Raw genomic sequence first — 13988 nt, 5'->3', positions numbered from 1 at the left:
TGATTAAGAATTGATTTATGATTTTATTATTTAGTTTCTATGCAAAATGTTTTCATAAGGATTGTGGATTTTGAAGAGGTTTCACAGACACAATGTTAAAAAGCAGCTAAAACAACATTTTGGGCATTTTATTTGTTTTTATTCACACTCCTGCAACATTCATCTGCAATGATCTGTTTGTACCACCAGGAGGCGCCGCTGCTCTGCACTGTAAAGCCTCCACGGTTTGTCTGGCTCCATCATATGTGACCCGTTCAGTAAAAAGCATCTCACTGTGACATGACCCACACTGTCAGACTGTTATTCTGCTGCCACCCCTCCCCCCCTCACTAATGCATCTGTCACTCAGTTTCTATTCTGTAGCATCGTGTCACACGTTCATTTTAAATCTGCCTCTGAGGCTTGAGGCCAGAAATAAATATCTAAATAACGGTGCTTTTGTTTTCTGTTGTCGAGTTATTATTAAAATAGAGATAAAAATGGCCACGAACAAATTGGGCGGCTGAGTATTTTCCTTGTGCGGTTTTGTAATTTATCCCTTAACAAAATGTATTTATCAGCATTAAATGATCATTTAATCTCAATGTTTCATAACACAGATTTCTGCTCTTCAAAGGAATCAGATCCGTGAGTGAATCTCTGGGAAATCGAGACACATAATGTTTCAGGAAACAAAACCTGGATCTGCACCAAACTCTGCTGAGTTCCTCCCGGAGTCCGACCGCAGCCGCTCGCCACGATTCAAGGAAACCACTTCTCTTGTTTCTGTGGAATCCGGCTCTTTCATAACCAATTTTGCGGATCTTATAAAAATACAATTTAGTTTGATTTAGTGTCTCTGCATCGCCACATGTGTTACTTTAACCACTCCTTCATTTATCTATGATTGTTTGTGCTGTTAACTTACAGATCTGAGCCGACACAGTTACACTTTGTGCAGGAGGAGAATGTTTTCACTTTGTTTGTTGTTGAGCAGGATTCAGCACAAACCTCTGGACAGATCAACATGGAAACAGGAGGCGTCAGGAAACCAGACTTTACATTTTCACGAGGATCCAGAAAATCTGTTTCACTTCCTCTGCAGCGTCTCCTGCAGAATCCAGTCTGTGGCTGGAGCTGGGCCGGACGTCGCTCTCAAGCACAAACCGATTGGGAGTGACAGGTACACAGACTCCAGAACAGAACTGGTAACACTCACAGGAGGCAGAGACTCTGGAGTCTGACTGACTGCGTGGACGGTAAAAATGTTGTGGACGGACAGAGCAAAACACTGAGTTATAGATATATGTAAATAATCTTTTGGATCATTATGAAACTGTGGCAGGACACATTAGATTAAGATTAAGTAAAACACAAAGAAATAGATAGTTTTATCAAATGAGTAGTTAAATGAGAAACCAGACCCTCCCCTCCTCTCTCTCCCATCAGACCAGTGCTTCCATTACTTTCTCTCTTGCTGGCGTTCCAGTGAAACGAGCCGTGATAACACTTAATCAGTTCCGAGAAGTGCAAACCATGAAAGTGGTATCATCAAACTTTTGGGAAATAACTTACTGGGATAACAAAGTGATTAATACAGGTCAACGTTTGTTATCCAAGAGGCTTCTTCAGCTGATGCTGGGAGTCACTGGGAGTCACTGGTTGTCATTGACCCAGTGAGTCCTGTGTCCTGAGGTGTGAATTGTAGTAAGCTTCCTGGGGATGGAAGGTCTTTAACCTTCTCCTCCGGTCAGAGATAGTTTCTCTAGTTTGAAGTAGCCATGGCCTCCTGACCTGAACACTGGGGGAAACTGGTTCAGCAGTCAGGAGACAACCATGTCCACATGTTGAGCAGGGACAACAGGTGGTTTGAAAGTAGAGTCCCTCAGGACACATGGCTCACAGGGGGAGAGTGTTTTCAATGACTCCTAACGACCCTGCTTGGGAAGTTCCCCCAGAAAACCAGAGTATATAATGTGCCAGACAACATGTCCCCTTGTTGAGTCGTGGGACAGACGTGGGGACGAATGAGAACTAAAGAAGGTTGGTTTTTACACTTACAGTAATGAGTTTATAAGAAAAGGTTGTAATCCTCATAAAGCCGTGTGACTTTATCTGAGTTTACTTTGGGTTTTCCCAACACAATCATTTGTTCGTCCTCAGCAAACATGTCGAACAAACACTTAAACCCCACTGTGGTTCCCGGGTTGTCTTTTAACGTCACATGAGAACCTGAACAAATCGGCTCAAACACACACCAACACATCTCAAACCGCACAGCCATCACAATCGATTGCTGCAGTCTGGTGAATGAGTATATGTAGTGAGCTCGGCAGCTTATCACACAGTCCTCAGACACGGTGGTTCACAGACACGTCGGCAGCATGAACACGCTCCTCATCGGCCAGGTCATCGGCATCATCCCCATCTCTGCCCTCCTGCTCTTCCTCCTGGCCAAGCTGGTTTCTCGCCACCGCCCCGGCCCCATGCAGGACGGCCGCGGCTACGCTGTGCTGATCACGGGCTGCGACAGCGGCTTCGGACACGCGCTGGCTCGATGCCTCCACCTCAAAGGGTTTGTGGTGTTCGCCGGGTGCTTGTATCCGGAGGGAATCGGGGCCCAGAGTCTGTCCAGGCAGACGTCCAGCAGTCTGACCATCCTCAAGCTGGACGTCACCAAGGACGAAGACGTGAAGCAGGCCAAGAAGATGGTCCAGGACAACCTGCCGGAGAAGGGTGAGAGTCTCTGTCTCCCTCAAACTCAGATTCTGATGTTTGATGAGAAGTGTTTAGATTTTAACTTTCATCCTCAAAAATCAGCACGATCGTGACTTTGTTTCTCTTCTTTAACTTCTAACATTCAAAGTTAGGAGTCAATACTTTCAACAATTATTTTGATTTACATTCGGGACTTAGAATAAAAAAGAAAATATGTGAGACACAATCGTAATTTTGTATTGTTCTGGTTTAAATGAGCTTCGATAGATTTCAGTGACGTATCTTTGATGAAATGTGAAGATTTGATTTGGACTCATTGTGACATGAGAAAGTAAAAAGCACCACGAGACCACCGACTCTCTTCATCTCATTCTGAGTCCTGACCTCTGACCTCTACGTTCCCAGGTCTGTGGGCCGTCGTGAACAACGCTGGGATCACAGACTGGTCCGAGATCGAGTGGAGCACGTTTCAAGATTTCCACAACATGGTGGACATCAACCTGTTTGGCTGCATCAGGACGTCCATCGCATTCCTGCCTCTGGTCCGAGCTGCCAAAGGTACGATGTGGTCCTTCACTGTGACGTCACGTTGGAATCATAGAGGAGATGTTGAAGATGTTTCCTGTGACGTCACGTTGGAATCATAGAGGAGATGTTGAAGATGTTTCCTGTCTCCTCAGGTCGGATGGTTTATGTGTCGAGCATCTTCTCCTTCTTCAACTGCCCCAACATGGGAGCGTACAGCGTGTCCAAGAGGGGCCTGGAGGCCTTCGCCGACTGCTTGAGGGTCGAGATGGCCAGTTTTGGTGTGAAGGTACGTAATCCTTTGACACCACACAAACACACACACACACACACACACACACACACGAGCAGACCGCCACACCCCTCTTGGAGCACGAGGTGTAACTCATGCATTGAAACTGACATGTTCACATGCTTTTATTCTGAAGAGGTGGACGACAGAATTGATCAGGTGGCAAAGTTTCTTCTCCGTGTTTACTTTAATTTATAACTTTCTATCCTAATTAGTCTTTTAAGAGGTGAATGCAGCCTCTGATTTGTGTTTTCTCCCACTTTCAGGTCAGCATCATCCAGCCGGGGAATTTCGGCCAAGCCACCAACATCATCCGGATGAAGTCGGGCCTGGACATCTGGGAGAAGCTGGACGACGAGCGCAAGCAGACCTTCAACCGGCAGTACATCGAGCTGGCCAGCGAGTACTTCCTCTCCACGTGCAAGGCGGGGTTCAAGGACACGGCGCTGGTCATCAACGCCATGATGCACGCGGTCATGTCCGGGCAGCCCAAGTACAGATACCTGCTGGTCTCAGTGCTGGACCGGTTCTTCTTCCAGCTGCACCCGCTCCTGCCCACGGTCTTTACTGACGGTGTGTTTTCTCTCAGCTCCATGTACGGGAAAAGAAAAGAGATGCTTTACGCCAAGTAGGACAAACACGGGTCGCTCGTGGGAGATGCTTTGTTTGGGTTGTGAATCATTCTGTTGTGTGTGTTATTATTATTGTTATTATTTGAGTGTAACGGATGTTGTTGTATATTTTTATTATTTGTCTTGTATGCTTTCTACTGTTCCCTACATTTCCTATACAAGAAAAACAGAGAGTATCTTTATCACTGAGTTGAAATGAGCTGTTTGTTCATCTGTGTCAAACTCGTCATGTAAATCAATAAAAATCTCTCCAATAACACGATTGTTGTGAGTCACGTGCATTTGTTCGGTAAATAAGGACAACAACAGCTAGATTTTGACTAAGTGTAACTCACACACTCGTGGATATCAGTCGTTTGAATGTCTGATTATTTTCATCAAGATCCATGGATGTTTCTGTAGGAAATTGGTGAAAATGTTGTGAACACATTGTTTAAGAAAGTGAGAGAAATCCTGAAGTTTGTGTAAACCTGCTGACAAACAAACCAACAAGGGTGAAAACACAACCTGCTGTTTTGTGCTGAGCAGGTTGTGGACGTCTCTGAAGCCGTGAGAGTGAAGCTCAACAACAACCTGACTAATGAGCTCAAAGACCGGAGCTACACAATCCGGTGATACGAGTCACTAATCAATTCAAATCCCACTGTTGAGCTACACAAACACGTGTTGTTCACCGTGTTGATTGTGTGTCTCTCTCGGTCGACCACAGAGATGCCCCTGCTCAGGAGGAAGCTCTGATTGTCTCATGGTCTCCGGTTGGTCAGTCAAAGGTTAGATTGTGGTCACAGGCATTAAGTGAAAAGACATCACACGATCGATGAGTGTCATTTCCAAATGGCCCCCAGGGGGCGACAGACTCATCAGCTCAACACAATCAAACCATTGTTCCATCTTTTTTACTTATTAGATTGTTTGCCTCGGTTTAGAGTCACCGTGACCTTTGACCTCTGATTTAATCACTTTATCTTTTCGATTTTCTGTCTGTCATTGACTAATCCATGGACCAACAGGGTTAGTGGTTTAGTTTGATTTCCAGGAGTGTGTAGTCTATAAATATAATTTCCAGGAGTGTGTAGTTTATAAATATAATTTCCAGGAGTGTGTAGTTTATAAATATGATTTCCAGATATCTGGGCTGAAATGATGTCTCCACAGAACAAGGCTCTCACAGACGTGGATGAAACGTCCCTTTTCATAACTGTAAATATCAAAGACTGTATTACATCATTGGATTTTCCCATTTCTCACCAGACGCCACCTGATGGTTCAATTTTCAGTTCATTGTGGGTTGAATCAGAAGTTTCTCACTTGAAAGAGTCATGGTTTTTAAAGTTTGTATAAGCTCGTGTGAGTTTTTACAGACTTTGGACAACAGTGTGAACACGGCCTTTGTGGTATTAATACAATTGTTCAGTGTATAACCTAGAAAGTAACACAACTTGTGTGAGCTTTGACAACCGAGCTGTGTGGGCTCATGACCGGATCTTTAACCCAGTGGCGACAATTTAATGTTTGATTTAGTGAATCAGATTTGTCTGACACCATGTTCACAATTAAACACTGATCCCTGTTTACTTCAGCGATCTGTGTTTACTTGCGTTCGTGACATTCTGACAAGTCTTGTTTTCACTCGGTTAACTGCACTTGAACAAACAGGGGCTTTGTATCTTATTTATACTGTTTCACCACACAGGAAACCGGACTGAACCAGCTGACACACACCCCTGGGTTCTGGAGCTCAGACGCATTCTGCTGTCGTTTCACAACCTGGTACCAAACTTCCACTTCTCCCATCAGGCCTCACTGGTTCGGACCAAAGTGCAGACCGAAAATCATAGAAATGAAACTGGTAAAGTATAGATACACCTGTGGTTGTATGGAAAGTGCATCTGAGGTCAAACAGGTGAAGTGTCTGTGATGCTCATGAGGGCAGGAGGAGGGGTGATGTCTGTAGATCTGAGGAACATCACTGACTCGGCCAGAGGTGAGTGTCCTGAAGTGAACAACACCTCATGAGACTGGAAATAGCTTCGGCTCAACTTGTTTGTTAGCTTAGAGCAGAGGTGGGTGTTAGCTTTGAGCAGAATTAGCTGTTAGCTCACAGAGCATCTTTACCTGTTAGCTTATAGCAAAGAGGGCAAACTTAGCTGTTAGCTCAAAATGCAGAATTAGCTGTTAGCTCACTGAGCATCTTTAGCTGTTTGCTTATAGCTTAGAGGGCAAAATTAGCTGTTAGCTCAGAGAGTAGAATTAGCTCTTAGCTCAAAATACTAAATTAGATGTTAGCTCACTGAGCATCTTTAGCTGTTAGCTTATAGCTTAGAGGGCAAAATTAGCTGTTAGCTCAAAATGCAGAAATAGCTGTTAGCTCACTGAGCATCTTTAGCTGTTTGCTTATAGCTTAGAGGGCAAAATTTGCTGTTAGCTCAGAGAGTAGAATTAGCTGTTAGCTCAAAATGATAAATTAGCTGTTAAGTCACAGAGCATCATTAGCTGTTAGCTTATAGCTTAGAGGGCAAAGTTGTATCTGTTAGCTCAGAGAGTAGAATTTGCCGTCAGCTCAAAATGTTAAATTAGCTGTTAGCTCACAGAGCATCAATAGCTGTTAGCTTATAGCTTAGAGGGCAAACTTAGCTGTTAGCTCAAATTGCAGAATTAGCTGTTAGCTCACTGAGCATCTTAAGCTGTTTGCTTATAGCTTAGAGGGCTAAATTAGCTGTTAGCTCACAGAGCACTTTTAGCAGCTAGCTGAAATGCTGTAGCCCCCAGCTCTGGATGATATGAAGCTCTGGTGGGTTATATTGGTTTTCAGCGTGTGTCACTGGGTCTTCTCTGTGTGACGTGTGCTCAGAGTTTCCCACCGGGATCAGTTCCAGATGACAAATGGCTCAGAAAGCAGAGAACAGGGTTTTTATCAGTTACATCATCAGTGCAGAGAGTTAAAGTTAAAGTCATTCAGACAAAGACTTGATCTATAACAGTTCAATCATAAACTTTAAAAGGATATATAGAAGTTAAATATTTTTTTCCCACGTTAAATCTAACCATATATGCACATCACATGACATAAAGTGGTCCTATCTGCGTATATTGGCCGATAGCGACACATCCGTGAAAGTCTCACATTAGCCCATGTTTTTATTAATCATCTGATAAATCCACTGGGCTGTGAAAACCGTTGACACTCATCTTGTGAGCTGTTCCCAGAGGGGGTTTACCCCCCAGATATGAACCCCCCCAAACATATTCATACACATCAGTCCCTATCACGACACGGTGTAATTATGAAAAGCCCACTTTGATCATATGTGTTGAATAAGTTAAGAGTGGCTCTGACAACAGAGGGCGACTTGTGGAGCAGCTCGTTCACATGTCAGAACGTGGTTCTATTTATTTACCGTGCAGCTCATCTACTTGATGAATGGATCTCTGGCTGTTTGACATAGTAGCAGCATTTGTTGGCTTGTAAATCTGCCATAAACCATCAAACCAGCAAGCTGACGTCTGAAGTTCACCTTAGGATCCTTCTGGCTGTGATTCTTCAGAAAAACTAATCTTTATTACGATCTGGCCCTCACTGGGAAGAGAATTATCAGAAAACAAAAAAAAAAGAGTCACAATTCCAGGATATTTCTTCGAAGAGCGATATCACAGAAGACCTTCTCTCTAGCCCTCTTCTTTTCAGATTAGATAAACAACCTAATTGTGGTAGATAAGAGACACACTGCAACACTTGAGTCATCTGAGCAACTGACAAATAATCACTTCATTATGCATCATTCATAAAACAACATAAATCAGTGAGTGTCAGTGCTGCGCGCTGCAGAGATGTAGAGCCAGTTGTGTTACTCGTTTCCCTTCTCCTGCTTGTCATCAACATGTTTACGTGAACTCTCACAAAGTTGTACATTAACACAATTTCAATTAAATCCAATTAAAGGACACAAACAAATAATTATAATGCTGGAGGACTGAAATTAGTGGGAGTGATGCCATCATTGTGATAATGTGTGATGTTGATGCCCCCAGCTGGTCAGATTATGAACTGTTTTTCAGCAGTCTCACTTATTTGCACTGTTCTGTTCCTGCTGTGCGCCCCCTGCAGGTTGAAAGTTGACCTGCAGGAGCATCAGAGAACCGCCTCCCTTCCTGGAAGCTACTCGGGATTTCAGTGGTCGGATTAAATCATGTGGAGGTAAATATCATGAGACATCATGTGACCATTTTCATAAATGTTCAAACCATGTTTCTATCAAATTTAATGATCAGTAGGAAATCAGGTCAAAATGGTTATTTCCTCTTCCAGAAACTTAAGAGATGTGGGTTTTCGTGACTGAAATCTCAAATATTTGGATCACTCACAGTCCACCTTTCTATACAAGGTATTTATTAGTTTAATATTTTCTCTCTTTTGACATTATGTGTAAATCTAAATCATCCCAGAGAGCCAGGGCGGCAGGAAGAGCCCGACTGTCCCCAGCAGACACACGATGATGAACATTCACACGAAGATACGGTCCACGACCATGGCCACGTACTTCCACTCCTCCTTCACCTGTAGAGACAAAACAGAATGAGAAGAGGACGAGACTCTAGATGAAAGTCTCTTATTAACCAGAAGCAGAGACACTTGCTGAGAAGTCTGCGTCCTCTGCTCTCAGATGCTCTGCGATGTAGATGACCCCCTCCAGGGCTGACACCACAGCAGGAGACAGAGCAGCGCCGGATGGGCTCTGGATCAAACCATGCTCCACAGGGGGGGTGTCCCAGTCCAAACTGAGTGTGGAGCGTCTCTGTGGGAGGAGGGTGTAACCAAGAGATGGAGGGGAAGGCGGAGAGAGGGAGGAAATCCTCGGACGACCGCTTCTCCTCACCCCCGACCTCGGCAGGTTTGAGTAACCATGAATATCGCAGACGTGAATTTCATCTCCGCTGTCCAAGGAGTCCAGCTGGTGGCTGCAGTGGCAACCATGGAGATCGAGGTCCGACTCCTCAGTGATCCAGGTAGATGTGATGTCGGGGGGGCCAGGGGTCCAGACAGGGAGGAGCCTATCGGTTAGGCGTCCACAATTGGACGGCAGGTAGAAAACCAGCACGGTCAGGCAGGGGATGATGAGGTTGATGGTGTAGAACAACGGGCGGATGACGAAGTAGTAGGTGATGTCCGGGGAGCTCTCGTGGCAGCAGTCGTACTTCTGTTGTAGGTGCCCACGGCGTTCACTATGGCCCACTCGCCGCTCTACCAGTAATCCTGGAAGTTAGACTTGTGTTAGTCGTGCTCATGATGCGGCTCCTGTTGGTCAGTCGTCAGATTTCAGACTGAAATTCATGGCTCACAGACGATGTATCAAGTCGACAGACAGTCTAGACAGACCGTCTAGATAGACAGACTGTTGTTGTGCAATAGTGCTTAAAAAGTGTTACCATAGAATGGTGTGCCTTTATGCACTCAATAAATTTGGTTATCAAAATAAAATATAAAACATTAATATTTAAAATATTAATATTAAATCATAACTTTAATTGGTTAAAGTTCTCGCGGGGCACCACCCTTCATAGAAGGGAAAAGATAGCCAATTTATTGATTAAGATCAGTCTCATTTAGATTTAGTTCAATTAGAAATCTCAATATTTTACCATTAAAGATTATATAATGAATAACAAAGGTTTTGGAGTTCTTAACAGTGTTACGGTTGGCAAAATACACTTATGCAACATTAATGAAATAACAATTGTGAAAGAAGAACATTTATTATGAACATAATAAAGTATGAAAACACAAATTACTAAACAATCAAACTAACTAATGACTAACTGACTAAATATGAGTGTGTGTGAATGTAAATTAGGGGCCTCCCAAAATGGCTGACCAAATTTCACACCTTTCTAGAATGCTTTCAAAATGGTAGTTTATCCCCTAAGATAAGAGCCCCCCCCCCCCTTCTTCTGAGGTTGCTTTACGGGGGTAGGTTTAACTAGGTGGAGACTATGCGTGTGTCTGTGTAGATGTTAATCAGATAATGCAAGAGTCAGAGAGACCTACAAAGGAGGCCTGTGAAGGGGCCTAACTAACAATTACTTTCAAATAACTTGTTGCCACAATATCACACCACATATCAAACTTATAAACACACACCGATCAAATAAACAGTCTTGCTTAGCGTAGTATAATTATTAAGCCCAGATTATGTTACCAGTCCGAGGGAAAGGGGAAAAGAAGTTGCAGTCCAGTTGCAGTTCTGTGACGTCTCCTGGGTTTGTCGGAAGGGTTCTGCCTTAGCGGTCCTGTTGAGCTGTGAAGCTCCGTTGCTTGTTGAACTTTTCCTGCAGGACATCGCGTCGCTACGAGGAGTTTGTAGAACTTGAAGGGCGAGGAGATTTCCTTAAGAAGATGAGCTGGGAGCTGCACCTTTGACCTCCGGTAGTTGGTGGGAAGAGAAGATTAGGCTGGGGCAGCCAGGCCCTCTCAGCAATGCAGGAGAAACGACTGGAAAGCCCTGCTGTCCTCGGTGGGTGGATGGAAAGAGAAGGAAGCTGGATCAGCCAGTTCCCCACCTTGGCGATGTAGGAGAGAGAGGCTGTAGCAGCCTTCCGTCCTTGGAGGGATGTGAGAAGAGAGGAAGATTTTGGGGAGACCTCTCCTTATATTGGCCCCGGTGACCTCACAGGTCTTGGACCAGAGTGACCAATAGGAGTTGACCCTCGTGGTTCTTGACACCTTTGTGTGACATTGCCCAGATCCCAGGACATGCAGCATCCTGTTATATCCTCTGGGAGACTGAGTTCCTTGACTTTCTAAGATCAATGAAACCTGTGGCATCTTGGGGGATTGAGTCCACTCCAGCCCATGCGGCCTGTTTGTTTCAAGTTTGACTGAAAGGAGGCCTGTGGTTTGCACAAAAACCATGTCCCAACACTGTCTAGACAGACAGACAGTCTAGACAGACAGTTCAGACAGACAGTAAGACAGTCTAGACAGACAGTCCAGACAGACAGTCAGACCGTCTAGACAGACAAACTGTCTAGACTATCTGTCTAGACATAATGGACTGTCTAGACAGACAGTCTAGACAGACAGACAGTCCAGACAGTCTAAAACCGACAGACAGTCTAGACAGACAGACCGTCTAGACAGACAGTCCAGACAGACAGTTCAGACAGACAGTCAGAAAGTCTAGACAGACAGACAGTCTAGACAGACAGACCGTCTAGACAGACAGTCCAGACAGACAGTTCAGACAGACAGTCAGAAAGTCTAGACAGACAGACAGTCTAGACAGACTGTCTAGACAGTCGTTCTGTCTAGACAGACAGACAGTCCAGACAGACAGTCCATACAGTCTAGACAGACAGACAGACAGTCAGACCGTCTAGACAGACAGACTGTCTAGAAAGACCGTCTAGACAGACAGACAGTCCAGACAGTCTAGACAGACAGTCTAGACAGACAGTTCAGACAGACAGTCAGAAAGTCTAGACAGACAGACAGTCTAGACAGACAGTCCATACAGTCCAGACAGACCGTCAGACCGTGTAGACAGACAAACTGTCTGGACAGACAGTCTAGACAGACACTCTAGACAGACAGACTGTCTCGACAGACAGACAGTCAGACCGTCTAGACAGACAGTCCAGACAGTCTAGACAGACAGTTCAGACAGACAGTCAGACAGTCTAGACAGACAGACAGTCTAGACAGACAGACTAGACTGTCTAGACAGTCTAGACAGACAAACTGTCTAGACAGACAGTGTAGACAGACCGTCTAGACAGACAGACTGTCTAGACAGACAGACAGTCAGACCGTCTAGACAGACAGTCCAGACAGTCTAGACAGACAGTTCAGACAGACAGTCAGACAGTCCAGACAAACAGTCCAGACAGTCCAGACAGTCTAGACAGACAGAGAGTCAGACCGTCTAGACAGTCCAGACAGTCCAGACAGACAGTCAGACCGTCTAGACAGACAGACAGTCTAGACAGACAGACAGTCCAGACAGACGGTCAGATCATCTAGACAGACAGACAGTCTAGACAGACAGTCTAGACAGTCTAGACAGACAAACTGTCTAGACAGACAGTGTAGACAGACCGTCTAGACAGACAGACTGTCTAGACAGACAGACAGTCAGACCGTCTAGACAGACAGTCCAGACAGTCTAGACAGACAGTTCAGACAGACAGTCAGACAGTCCAGACAAACAGTCCAGACAGTCTAGACAGACAGAGAGTCAGACCGTCTAGACAGTCCAGACAGTCCAGACAGACAGTCAGACCGTCTAGACAGACAGACAGTCTAGACAGACAGACAGTCCAGACAGACGGTCAGACCATCTAGACAGACAGACAGTCTAGACAGTCTAGACAGACAAACTGTCTAGACAGACAGTTTAGACAGACCGTCTAGACAGACAGACAGTCCAGACAGTCTAGACAGACAGTCTAGACAGACAGTCCAGACAGACAGTCCAGACAGACAGTCCAGACAGTCTAGACAGACAGTCCAGACAATCTAGACATAGTCTGTCTGGACATAGTCTGTCTGGACATTGTCTGTCTAGACATAGTCTGTCTAGAAAAAGTATGTCTGTCTAGACATAGTCCGCCTAGACATAGTCTGTCTAGACATGGTCTGTCTGTCTAGACATAGTCTGTCTAGACAAAGTATGTCTGTCTAGACATAGTCCGTCTGTCTAGACATAGTGTGTGTGTGAGATTCCAGTTCCTGTGATTATATTTGACTGTTTATAACCTGACGAAATAGTGGTTCAGGTAACATGGTAATGAATGAAAACGCTGTAAGGTTGTTTATCCTAATTATTAAGTTAAACATTTTATTGAATTTTAATTTAATAGAGGACATTCATAACTTGTTAGGTATTAAATATTAGTATTATATCATAAAGCCACAAAGTTGTGTATTTTAAATATTATAAGTCAAATGTTTTATATATCTGAAAGAATAAAAAAAATATTATAGATAGATAATACAGTAATTTTTGTAAAATAGGAAACTACAAGAGACATTTACAGCTACACAATGAATATTGTTAAAATGGTAATTTACAGACTAAAAGATTTCAGAGAACATCAAACCTAGGATTCAGAGTTCTAAGTATCTTATTAAATCACAGGTTTCACGAGGAAACACACAGAGAAAGAAGCAATTTGAAAAATCAGTCAATCTTCACTTATCTGTGGACGCCTCACTCAATGGAGCTGATGAGGATCCAGCAGCAGCAGCAGCACAGTGGCGTCAAATCCATTGAAAACAATGGAGATGTTGTTTATTAATGTTGTTATAAATCAGACGGAGCTCAGGTGGTGTCAGAAATGTTCTTCCTTTGTTCCCAGTCTCCTCCGCTCGTCCTCAAACAGCCCCAGCCCCCTTCGACACTATCTCACCATCTCCTGGCGTCAGGAGCCAATCACGTCACGTGTTTCTGCTGCTGCTTTAATAATAATAATAATAATGATGATGATGATGATGATGATGCTCCAGTCTCTCTCTGTGCCTCTGATCCAATTACACATTTTTATTTTAGGACACAATATTTAAATATGTGAAGCTTCATGGTTTCACTCCCCCACTCACCCCCACTCACCCTTCTTAACTCTTTAGTATAAAGTGGTGACTGGGTTCTGGATACATCATTTCAGTCTCACATATTTAAACTTCTGGAATCAGCACAACCGCTCGACGAGAGGAAACTTAAGTACTGAATATTAAGTTTGACTTATAAGTCAACGCCCTTCGTTTTAGGGCCACGGTCATTAGTGATGAGGGAGCTAGTTAAAAACTCATAATACATATATACAATACTTTGAAATAATAAAAGTCG

At 44.1% G+C, this 13988-nt stretch overlaps 1 protein-coding gene and 1 long non-coding RNA gene across 4 annotated transcripts; both read left to right on the top strand.

Annotated features, from left to right (window-relative positions):
• Positions 1-579: 579 nt before the first annotated feature.
• Positions 580-4408, top strand: zgc:113142 (uncharacterized protein LOC503524 homolog). The gene is made up of 5 exons (XM_053417158.1): positions 580-1162; positions 2328-2715; positions 3103-3255; positions 3378-3511; positions 3781-4408. Exons 2-5 carry the CDS (start codon positions 2364-2366, stop codon positions 4144-4146), a joined length of 1005 nt encoding a protein of 334 aa, XP_053273133.1. The 5' UTR covers positions 580-1162; positions 2328-2363; the 3' UTR covers positions 4147-4408.
• Positions 4409-5849: 1441 nt separating this feature from the next.
• On the top strand, positions 5850-9134 carry LOC128430986 (uncharacterized). 3 transcript variants are annotated; one of them, XR_008334092.1, is made up of 4 exons: positions 5850-6130; positions 8252-8341; positions 8453-8528; positions 8808-9134. It is a non-coding gene; the product is annotated as an uncharacterized LOC128430986 (long non-coding RNA). The 3 variants fall into 3 exon arrangements; XR_008334090.1 differs by lacking the exon at positions 8453-8528 and having other exon boundaries at positions 5850-5995; positions 8590-9134; XR_008334091.1 differs by lacking the exon at positions 8453-8528 and having other exon boundaries at positions 8590-9134.
• The last annotated feature ends 4854 nt before the right edge of the window (positions 9135-13988 follow it).

The sequence above is a fragment of the Pleuronectes platessa genome, chromosome 24 (assembly GCF_947347685.1).
Source record: "Pleuronectes platessa chromosome 24, fPlePla1.1, whole genome shotgun sequence".
In the NCBI taxonomy this organism is placed as follows: Eukaryota; Metazoa; Chordata; class Actinopteri; order Pleuronectiformes; family Pleuronectidae; genus Pleuronectes; species Pleuronectes platessa.
This window is presented reverse-complemented; position numbering and strand designations above follow the sequence as displayed.

Excerpts from the sequence above, each read along its gene's own strand:
- zgc:113142 (XM_053417158.1), top strand. The coding sequence starts at position 2,364 with ATGAACACGCTCCTCATCGGCCAGGTCATCGGCATCATCCCCATCTCT. Across the intron at positions 2,716-3,102 it reads GGACAACCTGCCGGAGAAGG|GTCTGTGGGCCGTCGTGAAC; the intron begins GTGAGAGTCTCT and ends CTACGTTCCCAG. Across the intron at positions 3,256-3,377 it reads TCTGGTCCGAGCTGCCAAAG|GTCGGATGGTTTATGTGTCG; the intron begins GTACGATGTGGT and ends CTGTCTCCTCAG.